The 14,611-nt window shown below is 45.1% G+C and overlaps 2 protein-coding genes across 4 annotated transcripts in view; one reads left to right on the forward strand and one right to left on the reverse strand.

The window, feature by feature from the left end:
* LOC117439094 (lysine-specific demethylase RSBN1L-like) overlaps window positions 1–8,860 on the forward strand; it is a 35,519-nt gene extending 26,659 nt beyond the window's left edge. For both annotated transcript variants that reach the window (XM_034074830.2, XM_034074831.2), the window contains 4 exons: window positions 227–369; window positions 3,730–3,900; window positions 4,026–4,134; window positions 4,803–8,860. In XM_034074830.2, coding sequence (XP_033930721.1) covers window positions 227–369; window positions 3,730–3,900; window positions 4,026–4,134; window positions 4,803–6,476 — 2,097 coding nt within the window. In that variant the 3' untranslated portion in view covers window positions 6,477–8,860. The remainder of the gene's footprint in view (window positions 1–226; window positions 370–3,729; window positions 3,901–4,025; window positions 4,135–4,802) is intronic.
* A 1,600-nt stretch (window positions 8,861–10,460) lies between these two features.
* Window positions 10,461–13,905, reverse strand: LOC117439084 (transmembrane protein 60-like). 2 transcript variants are annotated; one of them, XM_034074815.2, is made up of 4 exons: window positions 13,781–13,905; window positions 12,535–12,575; window positions 12,154–12,245; window positions 10,461–11,945 (listed from the first exon to the last, which is right to left on the reverse strand). In XM_034074815.2, the coding sequence occupies exons 3-4, from the start codon at window positions 12,235–12,237 to the stop codon at window positions 11,628–11,630; spliced, it is 402 nt and encodes a 133-aa protein (XP_033930706.1). In that variant the 5' UTR covers window positions 12,238–12,245; window positions 12,535–12,575; window positions 13,781–13,905; the 3' UTR covers window positions 10,461–11,627. The 2 variants fall into 2 exon arrangements, with proteins under 2 accessions (XP_033930706.1, XP_033930705.1); XM_034074814.2 differs by lacking the exon at window positions 13,781–13,905 and having other exon boundaries at window positions 12,535–12,722.
* Between the last annotated feature and the right edge of the window lie 706 nt (window positions 13,906–14,611).

The raw sequence follows: 14,611 nt of genomic DNA on the forward strand, positions 1-14,611 counted from the left end.
ATATCCTGCGTGCAGTGTGGACGAGTGGCGACACACATCCTCTGGGTCGAGGGCTCTGGCTCTGATTCAGCTCCCTGGGACGCGTCTCGCTGCTGGGACACGTTTAGCCAGAGGGAGCAAGTTCTGCACGGGACTACTTTCCTCTGGAACAAATCAAAAGCCTGAATGGCTTTAGTGAAAAGGTGTGGGAGGTACTTACTTTTCCTCTTCACGTGTGTGTCTGCAGCGGACTCTCCCGTGGGGGACGTTCTCCAGCCTGAGGACCATGGATCCCACCGAGAGCGACGACGGGCCCATCATGTGGGTCAGACCCGGGGAGCAGATGATACCTGTAGCCGACATACCAAAGTCTCCTTTCAAGAGAAAACGGTGAGCCGTGTGTGTGTGTGTGTGTGTGTGTGTGTGTGTGTGTGTGTGTGTGTGTGTGTGTGTGTGTGTGTGTGTGTGTGTGTGTGTGTGTGTGTGTGTGTGTGTGTGTGTGTGTGTGTGTGTGTGTGTGTGTGTGTGTGTGTGTGTGTGTGTGTGTCACATATAAAGCAGCAGCAGCATGAAGCGTCGTTGCAGCCGAGCAGCATCCAATGAGACAACTACACCCTCTCTGTTTGTGTTCTCATTGTTGCTCACACATAATCTCCGTCTCACACACTCACAAACACAGGAGTTCTGTGAGCGAGACCTTAGAGAGTGTGTCTGTGTGAGAGAGTGTGTCTGTGTGAGAGAGTGTGTCTGTGTGAGAGGGACGTGTCTCCCCACTCACATGACATCATTGTGTGTTAGTAGAGTGGACACATCAGACGCTGCTTCACATGGACGCCGGCCAAGTGCAGGACAACACATTCCTCACGTGCAGCAGCTCCATCTGTCTGACCTACTGATCTGTATTCATCATCAGACGGAACATCAGTAGTGATTTAGAGCGGTTTTAATGTATGGTCTCAGGGCTGAAACTATAAGTCAGTTTACACAGGATTCATATTTTTGTTAATGAGGACATCATGTGTTCAGTATCAGGCGAGAGACCCCCTCTGGAAGGATCTGAGATGTGAGCCCTGGCAGAACATTCACCGTGTTCTGATTCCAGCTCGAAGGGAAAGTGCTGCTATTGTATGTTTGATAGGAACAGCTAAATATCTCAGTGCACTTGTCTTGACTCAAAAAGCCGTTGTCTTGGGGTTTAGCCGATTGATATTGGAAAATAGTTGAAGCATCCTCAAAAGCATGCACACAAAGGAGAACTCAGTCCCAAGTCCCTGGGAGACTAAAAGAGATTATCATAAAGAAGGTATTGTCCTTTTATCGTTAGTGTTTCCAAACAATGTGTTGCATCCATGTTACGCATGGTTTGGTGCACAGCGTTTGAAGAGGACTGCAGTCAAGAGAGAGAGTGTGTGTCGGCATGAGTGTGTGTGCTGTCAGAAACACTTGTTATAGCTGGGCTGAAGGAATCTGTGTTCTCGAGACACACACAGACGGAGAGCGAGAGCTGGTTAAATGTTTGTTTCTCTTTTATATCGTGTCTCATATTACTCATTCATAAATCACCGTGAGTATACAAGCCGAGCGGTGCACTCCTGATATTGTTCCCATGTTGGCTCCTGGATCCCTCACCCGAAGCCTCCTTTCCTTCCCTCCTCTCCTCCCACATGTATCTGTTTGTATCCTTCTGTTTCCGCCTCCTGACCTCTTCCTAGGCTTTCAGCTGATTTACTGTGAAGCTGTTATTCTCAGGCACTCTCGTGTGTGTGTGTGTGTGTGTGTGTGTGTGTGTGTGTGTGTGTGTGTGTGTGTGTGTGTGTGTGTGTGTGTGTGTGTGTGTGTGTGTGTGTGTGTGTGTGTGTGTGTGTGTGTGTGTGTGTGTGTGTGTGTGTGTGTGTGTGTGTGTGTGTGTGTGTGTGTGTGTGTGTGTGTGTGTGTGTGCAATATGTCAGAGGATAAAGACAAGTGAAGAGGAGGGTTCATCTGCAGCGTGACTGTATCTGTGTTGAAAGAAGGCTACTCGTGTGGGAGGAACATCCTATCAGCGTTTCCCGTTTAGTGAAGAGGTCCAGGCACGGTGCTCTTCTGACGGCACCGAGTCTTCTTCTACACCTCGGGGTCCGGTGACTGAAAGAAACCCACATACTTCAGCATTCTGTGATGAGCGCCTTGCTTCCCATAGATTTCTAATAATTGCATAGCAACAGCAGCAGCCCGTCGGCATGCAGGCCCCCGTTACAGACAGGAAGCAGAGCATGCTGTTCCCGCTCAGACACACGCAGCATGACCTATGACAGACAGCCATGGGGGTCCACGGGGGGCCGGGGGCTGTCAGCTGCATGTCAAACACCCAATGCTCAGTTTCAAGCATATGATTAGCTTATGAATCCGTTAGCCAGGTATCAGAACATCTGTTATTTTGAAAGAAATCCATTAATGATCCTTTTTGTTTTTATTAGCTAACCCTAACCCCATGTTCTGGCTCCAGCTGCTCCATGCGACCTTTTTTACATCATTGTGAATTGATTGTTTCCGACTAAACACATATTGATTAACAGAGAAAGCACTTGGCAGATACATCAATGGTGCGAACACTCATTAGCAGCTGCAGCTCAGTGCAAAGGGGACGAGCTGCAGCTTCCAGAGGCGCTCCGTGTCCACCGTCAGAGCGCCGCCCCCCCCCCCCTACACCTTTTGAACTGCTTAATTCTCTGCTCTCTCCTTCTCTATCCCCTGTTCCCCTCCATCATCTCCTCTCTCTCTCTCTCCACTCCTGTCTTTTCTTTGACCTCCTGTCTTTTCTTTTCTTAGTTGCCCACTGACGCAGGGATGTGTCCTAGTGACTTGGTACAGACACACACAGCTGCATGTCCTCATTGTGCCAGGACAACAGGAAGAGCAGGAGATGGTAGACTTCTAGCATCACTGGAGATGTGCACGTTCTCGTTTGGAGTGCTTCCTGCTGTTCCACTCCCTCCAGCCGGCAGCCTGCTCTCACACACGGGGCTGTGTGTGGGTGTTCACTTGTTCTTCTTCCCCTTCCACCAGCTCTCCTCTCTTATCTCTGAATGAATGCACAATGAAGTGTCTCGCCGTGGCTCTGCTGTGTTACACTCTGAAGGAACCTCTCTCACACTCTGTCAGGTTTCTTGTCTGAGTGTGACGGCAGCCTCAGTGTGAGTCACTGATCCAGCAGCGAGCCGACTGCAGTACTTCTGTTGTTTGAGCGTGTGAACTCCTCAGCTTCTCGGTCGGTCTGCACGAAGGAAAGCGTGGATACATTTATTTTTTGCATTACTTAAATGTACTTAATTTGTATTTACCGAACCAAATGTATTTCTTTATAAATAGATTATGAAATATGAAACACTTGTGGTATATCTTCTGTTGGGCTGCCTACACTAATGCGTTGTTTTTTTGTCGGACATTTCTTTACTGGATTAGTCTTTTTTATGCTTTTTTTTTTCAAGTTGAAATGATGAGTTGTTTTTGCGTGATGGTTGCTAGGTGATGTTCTGCCCAAAATGCCCCCAACCAGTTTGCCTAACTGACTTCACATGAAGGCAGGCTTTCCCCCTGTGTAGCATCCTCTCTGCTCCCCGTGTCAGGCTCTCGTGGCTGCTTTACATCACTGAGTCGAGACCGATGCCCGGTCGCTTTTAGTACACAGCAGAGACGAGAGCGAGACATCTTAGTTGGACTGAGTGGAAATACTTTTAATACTTTTTACTGTTTCTTCCTGTCATTTGGTAGCTCCACCAACGAGGTGAAGAACTTGCTGCAGTCTCTGCCGAGGGCCAGCGAGCCCAGAGAGTTGCTGTTCGAGGACCGGACCCGGGCCCACGCCGACCACATTGGGCAGGGCTTCGAGCGACAGACCACGGCAGCAGTGGGGGTGCTGAAGGCCGTGCGGGCCGGAGGAAGGTAAGAAGTGGAGCAACACGTGATCACACTGCTAGGGGCAGATGCTCAGTCGGCTTCCTCTCCAACAACTGTCCTGTAATCCCTCCCCCCCTCCTCCCTCCTCCCTCCCTCCCTCCCTCGTTCAGCTCGGAGCCTCCTCGTGTAACCAAAGACGTCGTGTGTTTCCACGCTGGAGATTTCCCTCAAGTAGTTCAGAGGCTGCAGCTGGACCTGTACGAGCCTCCGCTGTCTCAGGTTAGAATGTCACGTGTGTACACACACACACACACACACACACACACACACACACACACACACACACACACACACACACACACACACACACACACACACACACACACACACACACACACACACACACACACACACACCAAACACATAGTAATAAGCACTGCTCATCCATCAGACCCCCCCAATAGAGTAACTTCAAGTATGTGTGAGTTTCTTTGTTAATTAATCTGTTGTATGCTGCCACCTTGTGGTGAAAAACTGAACTGCAGTAAGATTTCTTTTGCAATAAAACACTTTCAATTGTTCCCATAAATTGTGTTTACTGGACTAAAAAAAGGTTTCGCAAGATGGAAAACTGAAAGATTAAATAATTGTAATTACATTTTTAATGATTTAAAACATCCTTTTTAAGATGCATGTCAGGATCTAAAGATGGAGCCGCTTAGTTTCCTCCATTCAAACTAGTCTAGTGGACTTGACTCACACAGTGTCCTGTCCCAATTTGTGTGTAGACTGTAATTTTTTATAAATGTACTGTGTATATATATATATATATATATATATATATATATATATATATATATATATATATATATATATATATATATATATATATATATATATATGACACAATAAAGTTGCCTCTGACTCAAAGCCCTCTCTTCTCACAGTGTGTGCAGTGGGTGGACGATGCCAAACTGAACCAGCTGCGCAGGGAGGGCATCCACTACGCCCGCATCCACCTGAGCCACAACGATATCTACTTCATCCCTCGCAACGTGGTGCATCAGTTCAAGACCGTGTCGTCCGTCTGCAGCCTGGCATGGCACGTACGCTTAAGGAAATACCACCAGGGAGCAGGGGAGGAGGAGGAGGAGGAGGAAGAAGAAGAAGAAGAAGAAGAAGAAGAGGAGGAGGAAGAAGAGGAGGAGGTGATAGTGAAAGTAGAGGAGGAGCAGGTTGAGCCGAGGGAGAAAGAGAGGAAAAAAGTGGAGGAAAAAGAGGAGAGGAGAAAAAAAAAGAGTGAGAAAGGAGTGAAGGTGAAGATAAAGAAGGAGGAAGAGGCGGCTGATGGGTTGGAAAACCGAGCGCTGCCAGCTGTGAGGAAACAGGAAGTGGCTCATCACCCCACCCCCCTGCTGGACTCCAACATGAACAGAGGCAAGCGGCTGGAGAAGGAGAGGGGGAAAGAAGGACGACAGGACTCGCCTCCTGGAAGGGTGAGAGCAGACCTTCCAGTGCCTCCTCTCTGCAAGAACAACTCACCTTCATCTCACCCTCCTCACCAGGACACCAAACCCAAAGCAGCAGCAGCATCAAAGCACCTTCATCTCCACCCTCATCATCATCGTCCCTCAGACAGCAGAGGCACGTCTTCCACTTCAAAGCCTTCAGCTCCTCAATCCCCCATCTCCAAGCCTTCCTCCTGTTCATCAGCTGTTACTCCTTCACACTCCTCCTCTCCCGCTCTCTCCTCCTCTTCCTCACCCCTGCCTCCCAGACCTGCAGCGGTCTTCTCCAAACGTCCTCCCCCCGGCGTCTCCTCCACCCCCCGACTGCCTCCCTCCTCTCAGTCGGACGGGACAAAGACTGACGTGGCGTCAGAGCCCGGGAGGCGGTTGCAGCCGGGGGTCCGAGCCTCGCACGGACCCCCCGCTGTGCACTCACACTCCTCCAGAGGGGTCACACACCCAGCCCCTCGAGACTCCCGCACACACCCCCTGCAGGAGAGATGGCCTCACAGTGCGGACTCTCGACTGTCTTCTGATCCTCACATGCACCCGCAGCAGTATGCCCACCAGCACCTCCCCCCTCCTCCCCTCCCCCACATGCTCCCCCCGTCTTTCTCCCCTCTCCTGCCACCCTCACATCTCCCTCACAGAGGAGTCCGCCTCCCCCCGAATCCGCTCTCACAGCCGCTGAACTCGTATCAGAAAGCTCCGCCTCACATGAGCCGGCTCCACCTGCCCCCCCCGCACCCCCCACTCCCCCCCAACATCAGCATGCAGTCTCAGACATACTACCAGCCTCCTCTGCTCTCCGCCCCGTGTGGACCTTCCCTCCCCAGCTCCCAGTCTCTCCCCCCTCACCTTCCTCACCCCCACCAGTATGCCAACACCTTCTTCCCCCCGCAGCATCCCCACTTCTCCCCTCACCCCTTCCCCCCCCCTCAGTCTTACCACTCTTACCCGCCACAATACCAGCCACAGTCTTATCCTCACCCGCCTCCTCCTCCTACCTCCTCGCCGCCTCCCCCTCCTCCTTCTCACCCGCCTCCCCCTCAGCCTTCCCCGGCCCTCCCCCTCCCCCCCTCACAGCACGGAGAGCAGCAGAAACAGGTGTAATCGTTAGTGTACATACGGATGCTGTTCTGTATTTGTGATGAACAATGTAAAAAGGAAAACTGGTTCAGATCACGGAGTCGGACCTGGTTCTGGACTGCTTCGGATTGTACCGCCCCGATTGGGTCTCGTTGTTGCATTCATCAGCAGTTTTGACCTTCAGTCACGCTCCAGATTTGACTTTGAAGAAGATTTGCTTCAGGAAGAAGTTCTCAGTGTCTGCCAAACTGCTTCCTGGTTCCGTTTTTTGAGGTGAGCCACCAGTAGGAAGGAAAAGGTAAATGTCTGCTCCGACAGATTTTACATATTTATATGAACACGGTCACAATGATGACCTTTTTGTGAATCTTGCAGCTAATGCTTCCAATTTTGTGGCTTTTTTTCGTATATTCTTTGTGCCCAAGACTGTTTCTGGAATATGATGGGTCAAACCATGATATTATACAATACACTATTGTATTGATATAATATCGCTACATTTGCTCTAACATTCTGAATCCATACATCATAATAAAAACAGTTGATCAGAATACATTTCTCAGATATTGTATTTTGAGTTTTAAAGCTCTGCAATAATCTTCTAACAATAAATATAAATTAGGGCTGCTCGATTATGGCACAAATCATAATCTTGATTATTAAACACGATTATCCATTTACTTTGAAAACATCCATGTATTGAAAGAAAAAGGTGTAGTATGTTTTTAACAGTTGATTACCCTGAACTTTAAGTATAATTCAACTGATGAACCAATAAAAAAAATAATATATTTTTTTTTAGATAAATAATAATAATAAAAAAAAAAAATCGTTTTATTTCGATTATGTTGTTTTCATAATCGTTGCAAGCCAAAATCGTAATTGCGATTAAAATACGATGAATTGAGCAGCCCTAATATAAATGCACTTCCCCATTATTGATATGGTGACAGCACATATCAGTATTTCTATTCTGACTTTAAAGTCGTGTCCTATTGAATCCTGTTGGGATTTTTAAAATGAGATCCAGTGTTGTATTGTTAAACAATTAACAGGTGATAAATTGGTTGATGGAATATGATGACAAAACAAAGTGAAGTATTGTGTTGTACCTGGAGCCCTCAGCAGCAGTGGCAGAGCTCGTACTGCGGTTGTTTATTAGCTCTGGTAAAAGAACACTTACTGTTCAGCCAAGCATGAATTAGACCCTGCCCCCAGAGTCTCAGGAAAGCCACCCAGGAGTGGACACATGCATACATAAATATATTGGATTCCTAAAAACAACCCTAGCTACATTCGAGGGTTATTCAAATATGAAATCATGACCTCTGCAGCTTGCCATGAGTTAAAGCACACAGCACCTGGATAACAGAAGGAGCAGCATCAGATTTGTATCACGGATACATCCACCGTAGAGATGATTGGAGCTTCTAATTATATCAGATGATCAACAGGCCTTTTATCAGACAATTGTTTTATTATTGATGGACGTATGAAGGTACACTGTTGAGAGGTCATTCCCAAAGCACTATTTATCTATTTAAATGAAGTTCAAATGTTTTATTTATCAACCAGGAACTGTTAAAAGTACAATAAATTATTAAAATTATGTTAAAGCAGCAATTATGAATATGTGTCTCCAAGTGGTGCGCATCTCTTCTGTATCATTTCATTGTCAAAAACTTGATTATGTCGTTGATGTCTTGGTTTTAGTGAGATATTGGAGTTCAGCCCACATGCTAATGTAGCCCGCAACATTTCCCCAGTGCCTGTCCTGAACTGTGAACTGTTTATGGCCCAGAGCCACACAGAGAAGGATTCTGTCCTTTGACGAGACTTCATGTTGGGGTGTTGTCCTTGTAAAATGAGAGCAAAGCATTCAATTGCTCTCGAAGCGTTGCTGAAAACGCTCCAAATATCTGTGGTGTACTTTGGGAAGAGTGGAAATGCGTGGCTCGGTGGGACCAACTCCGGAAAGCAGGGTTGTGTTTTTCACCGCCAGTCAGGAAAATGTCCGCAAATGAAGCCTCCAGCTCTCTGGTCAGTTTGCCTTCAGAGGCCGAACCCTCCACTCTGTGGCTCTGAGCGAGGTGATGGAAGACCTTGATGCCAGTTCAAAGACTCTGCAGCTCTTTTTATGCTTTCTTACATTTCAAAAAAGAACCGACAGAAACTATTTTTTGTACAAATGTCACAAAATGATGGTTGAAAACAACACAAGTCTTCAAGGGCTGGAGTTGTTTCCAGATCATTTATTTATCTCAAGGTTTTGTTTCTATTTTGTTTACGTGATTTTTAACCGTCAGCACTGTAGTGTACATAAGAAGTTTTGTAAGGAGGAAAAACTTGTAGTGTGGTTTCTACTTTAAATATGAGCCTAGCTAATAAAAGGTTCAATGTATGGACAATGTTGGGGTGTTGAGTTGATGTCTCCTGTCGTGTGTTCTTTATGTTTTAGTGCATGTTAATGGTCTGCAAAGGCTCAAACCCCTGTGTTCCCTCCAGGGGGAGTTTCTCTCCTGATTTCGCTAAAAAAGACATTGCGGTTTACTTTTTTTTTTTTAAATGTGGCGCTTTGTACACCACAATGAGGGACTTCTAGTTGCATTATATTAAATTGAAGGCAGAACTATCCAAATATCACCAACACTCAGCATCTCACACCTCAACACAAGATTATAGATTGCACTAAGAGGGGAAACAATGATTTGGGGTTGAGAGACACCTGTTTGACATTTTATAGGATTAAGGTTATTTATCATTTAAAAAAAGTAATCCCTCCGCCTTTGTCTAATGTTCACCCAGCTGTGGTTTCTCTTGTTTTGTTGTTGCCTCCCACTCTGCAGTCTGCAGAAATAACCACAGCAGCGCCACAGGTCCAGATTTGAGCAGACATTTTGTACACAGCACAATGCAGAAGCCCTGTAATTCGGGACTGGTGTGTGTCAGGTCACATGTGACTCAAAACTGCCTTTCCCCCCCCTCTTCACATCCTTCCATGCACTCTCACACACCAGGAATGCCAGAGGAGCTCAGCTGACCTTTACAGAGTGGGAGTGAGGCAGGAAGTTGGTGCAGAGACAAAGACTTTTGGAGGGAATTCTCGGAAAAGCTCAATGAAACACAGACTGAGCACACTGCTGCCTCTCATGGTGCTAATGATCTAGAAACAGTACTTTTCATAGTTGAGTTGAAAATAAATGGGGGTAAAGTTAGTTTCTTAGCCCTAAAACACTCAATACTGGAAGTATCAAAGTCCTTCCATAAGGAAAGTAAGAGCACAACAATGTAAACAAGCTGATGAGAAATCGCTACTTCAGTGTATCCGTACCAAATGTAGGCCTACCAGAAGTTCTGATAATACTACATGAGTATTTTAATAGTTTTTGTAACAGTTTTCATTCCTTTATAAATATTTAGACAGTCGCCAGTAGTAATTGTACCTATGACATATAGTAAAAAGCAAATATTAATTTAGAGAAATTATAATATAGACAGAGTAAAAACAAAAATATTTTACTTTGATTGGTGGAGTAAACACTCAACTAAAGCACAAATACCAAAACAAAAAAAGTAACAGAGTAAATGTACTTATTTGACTTCACCACTGCGTATATTAGATGTTGTGGTGCAGACTGGTGTGTATGTACAGCAGCAGCAGCAGCAGCAGCTACCTGTAATGATGTGAGGCTCAGCTAGCTCCGCCACATTACGCTGTGTTACGCCCCAGTGCTTGCTGCTGCTCGTGTGGGGACAGCTACAGCCAACAGGAACATCCATCACACTGTCCCACAGGTCCTGAACATATGTGAATTTGAAGCGGGAAAGATTGGACTATTCATTCGTTTTGAATTGTTCTAGTTTGTGCCATAATAGAAATCCCAGAACGTATTGATTAACATTCCTAACCACAATACTTTGTTTTAATTTGTTGTACTTGATGCTTCTGAGTGTGTATGTGTACACAATGTTGTATTTGTATGACAATCTGAGGAGAATATCCACAACTTAATATTCAGGATTGGTTTATTTTTTTACAAGACGTGCAACAATCGTGAAATACTTTTGCTCGTACGACAACTCGTCCCCTTAATGTTAACAAAGTGCAAAATAACGCAAAGAATGTATTTGAAATATTCATAGAGAACAATATGGCACAATACAAATGTCACTCATGGCCGTACAAGAATAACTGACATTTGAAACACTGAACAGAGCTGGAAGAACACATTCTGACGCATGTTCAAACCCTAATAATACAACTTAATATACAGTGGGAACATGATATTTATCATAACACATGTCATGGAGTTTTTCCCAGCAACCTTGTACCTACAGTAATAACAGCTTACTGGTTTCCAATGGGGCTTATGATGATCGACATGGTACAGCAGAGACATTGAACAGAGCAGAGGGCAGCCTGAGGAACAATCACGAGTTGTTCCAAGATAGTTTTATATCCTGCAATTTCCTTATGTGATTGCAGCCAAAGCAGGCTGCTGTCAGGATCACTTATAAAGTACATTTATCAAATCAAATATGGCTGAGTAGTACTCTGCATAGCCCAGAGATGAAAGGAAAGGGTGTGTGTGAGTATAGTCAGTATGTAAAGCATACATAGCTAAATGTACATCCAATGATTGGTAACCAAACTGATCAGCATGCAGCTGAATAAAGAAGGGGAAGACAAAGCGAAAAACAGTTTGCTTCCTCCAGATGTGCAAGCTTATCTACATTGAAAACTATTCAGGAAAACTAACTGAAAATGTTGTTGAGTTATAAACAAAAAGGACATGTTTACGTTTCTTCCAGTGTAGATTTCACAGTAGTCTTATAATACATGTAGTTCATCCCATTGTGCCATTTCTTTTTCCTTTGTAAGGAAAAATAGGCCATTCATTTGAAGTTATTTTTTTACATTTGAGATGTTACGGTTCCATGCTGAAGCCATCACAGGCTACTCCACTGAGGTCTGAACACCCCATGATTTAAATGTTTAACACAGTGTCTGTTTTGTTTGGATGAATACTGATATCTGAAATAATGATTTAATTCCTTCTTGAGTCTTAGTCCTCTCTGGAAACATAATCAGGACAAAAACAAAAGCTCATATTCCACGTCATCTTGGTCATACAAACACAAATCTATTCTCAATGTGTTTTTATTAAGTTCCTTCTAGGCCTCTCTCCTCTCAGGGAAGATGTTCAGCCCCAGCTCCACCAGCGCCCCCAGTAACATGGTCCACAGCGGGATGCACACAAACGTCAGCTTCACTTCGGCCAGCTTCTCCAGCTTGGCGCACAGCGTCAGGCAGAAGCCCAGCTTCAGCAGCATGGCCGTCAGGTACCAGGCCCGCAGGCGCAGGTCGGGGGAGCCGTTGCGGGGGTCGTACCCGGGCTTGCAGCGGCCCGCCATCTTTATGGCAAGCATGAGGATGAGGATGCCATCAAATACCCAGACTGGGAGGAAGATGAGGAACCAGTTCCACTGCACCTGGAGGGAAGAGAGGGAAAAGATCAAGTCGGTGACATCATCAAGGCTCATTCCCTATCTAAGTCAGTGTGCCAAGTCCAATTGTAGCTGAAGTGGAAAGATGTGAATACTGACGGTGATATGAGATAGATCAACAAAAACCAGTAGGTAAACACTAACTGAAACTGCAAAAAGAGGAGACTTTTTATTAATAGAATAATAACCTTACCTTCCCGTCCAGTTTCAGTACCAGCATGATGAGGAAGACCAGGGTAAAGACCCAGGTCAATAGAACCCTCTGAGCCAGAGACATCTCACTGCCTGGACACCGAGGAGGAAACAGACAGACACAAATAATGATCAACGTTTGCTCTATACATGCAGTATTTTTGCAACAATAACGACGTATAAGAATAGACAGCCATGTTGGACTTGCTATTCATGGCTATTTCAAATGTACAACCACATCAAACAACATGTACCTAATAATAGCTATATCGAATTATACAATAATGATTTTCATTGATCCTTAGTTAGCTTACAAATGACAGCTAGCTTTTATAGACCAATAGCATTAAGCTAACCGGTTGTTGTTTTACGTCTGACTTACTTCAGCGTGTATCTACATCGGTAGCCGGGATTGTCGTCATCCTGTGGGGCAGACACAAAAACTCATAACGTTTCTGATAATAATTCACATATTTATCAACAGACGTGCACGTTAACTGCAGCAGACGGAGGGATTTTTGGGTCGGTTATCTGTGTTTGTCCCGCCCATCCTGGAAGCCAATTGGTCCTGGTTCCGTTACCTCACGTTTGTTTCACGTCTGAAGTCCAACCGTAATTATTTTGAAAAGGCGCAAATTCGTTGTTATATTTCCTGTAGTGAGTTTAACGGCCACTAGAGGCTGGTAGAGTTCTTTCTATTTAATTCTGAGTTTGTGTATATATGCGGTTTTCAGTATCACTACATAAAACAGCGATATTTTTGCTGAGGTATTTGGTTGCTTTATGGTTAATTTGCTCGTTGCAGTGGCATGTTAGCCCGTTTTTCTACATTATTGTCTTCGCCTGCGGCGGTTTAAAATGTAATGGCGCCTGTACACAGTGGTTTACGGGCAGGAGCTGAAGTTGTATTTTTACAGTGAGAGGCTGAAAGGAAAAAGCTAATTCTTCAAACATCGCGGAGCAGAGTCTGAGCATCTCTTCCAGACAAGTGGACCAGGCTGGATAACAAAGTGTAGTAATACATTATAGTTTGTGTCTTTGCGGGGACTCGGAGCTGTCTGAAAGGTAAGACTGAGCGGCTGCATGTTGTGTTAGGACACCATTAATCAGGCTTCAGTATTGTCCAGCTGTGTGAGCTCTTTGTGCCGCCGGTAGCATAACGCTAGCTTAGTAAACGTTAGCCAGGCTGAAGCTAGCAGCAGGAGAAGACATAAGACTGTCTGAAAACATCGTGTCTGCATCTACACAGAGCGAGCTACAACATTAGCTGCCTTTAGAATAATTCATGGCGATGCAGAAACATGTCCTTTTTAGGCGTGAATACACAGTGTAACGTTGCTTTGGTGTTACGTTACTTAAATATTGTAACGTTACTGACTATAACGTTAATTGACACTCATGTACTTAAAACCATTACATTTAGCCTCACCTAATCTCCACTTGAATTCTACTAAAGCTGCAATGTATGTGTTCATAAAATAACATGAATGAGGATATGTACTGCCTCTGTTAAACACTGTATTGGGTTCCTTCAAGGTTCCTCTGAGGTCACTGCTAAAACTATTCCAAACATTGAGTGGTAGGAATATGCCTCGCAACGAATCAACCACCAGGCTGTAAAAACTTACATTCTGGCATTTTGCAAAAATCCTCGATCTTTTAAGCGTTTGGGTATTTTTTCATTGCCCATTGGATGTTAAAAGTCCTATTTATAATCTATTTCATTAGATGTTGTCCCACCCGTGTGCCTCCACACCTGCTCTTCTCTACTCGTGTATTCTATTGTATAGCCTGTGTTGGTTTCTCCGCCTCTCCTGTGTCCCTGGGGGACCAGTGAACGTTTCTCAGTTTGGCAGGTCATCTGATTATCCAACATGATTTGCCATGCAGCCAGCCTGTCTGATGCAGTCTCCGCCTAACGCTGTCATCACTCACCCAGATTTTCCACCGCAGTCATAATTTGACCCCTACAATAACCTTCCTCATTATTCCGGCAAAGTCCTGTAACATTGAGACAACCCTTATTTAATTTATGCTGAATCCTTTGAGAACCACTTTGTATTGTACGCAACTTTATTCCAGGACACGTTTATAATGTCAGATCATTCAGGTGTCATATTCCTTGAGCAAAGATCTTCAGTATAGTTCAGTAGCAAACAGCAGGAAGCTGTGATTTCACTTTGCAAACAGGCAGTGTGTTTGTTACTGGTTGAAAGGTGGGAGATGAGCGCTAAAATCACTGTTGGTCCATATTGGGTTTTTAGGAGAGCGGCAGTGTGTTACACCCAGAGGACGTCTTACAGGATTCCTGGAACACTCCTGACATGCACCTGCATGAACACACACTTAAAGACTACACAGTCTGTGAGGCATTGATTGAAGGATTGACAGTTAAGCCAGTAGTACTTGTCAGTCAGCGTGTGTGTGTTTGTGTAACTCTAGCATCTATACACTCAGAC

The sequence above is a fragment of the Pseudochaenichthys georgianus genome, chromosome 23, assembly GCF_902827115.2.
Source record: "Pseudochaenichthys georgianus chromosome 23, fPseGeo1.2, whole genome shotgun sequence".
Lineage (NCBI taxonomy): Eukaryota > Metazoa > Chordata > Actinopteri > Perciformes > Channichthyidae > Pseudochaenichthys > Pseudochaenichthys georgianus.

Excerpts from the sequence above, each read along its gene's own strand:
- LOC117439084 (XM_034074815.2), bottom strand. The coding sequence starts at position 12,237 with ATGTCTCTGGCTCAGAGGGTTCTATTGACCTGGGTCTTTACCCTGGTC. Across the intron at positions 11,946-12,153 it reads TACTGAAACTGGACGGGAAG|GTGCAGTGGAACTGGTTCCT; the intron begins GTAAGGTTATTA and ends TCTTCCCTCCAG.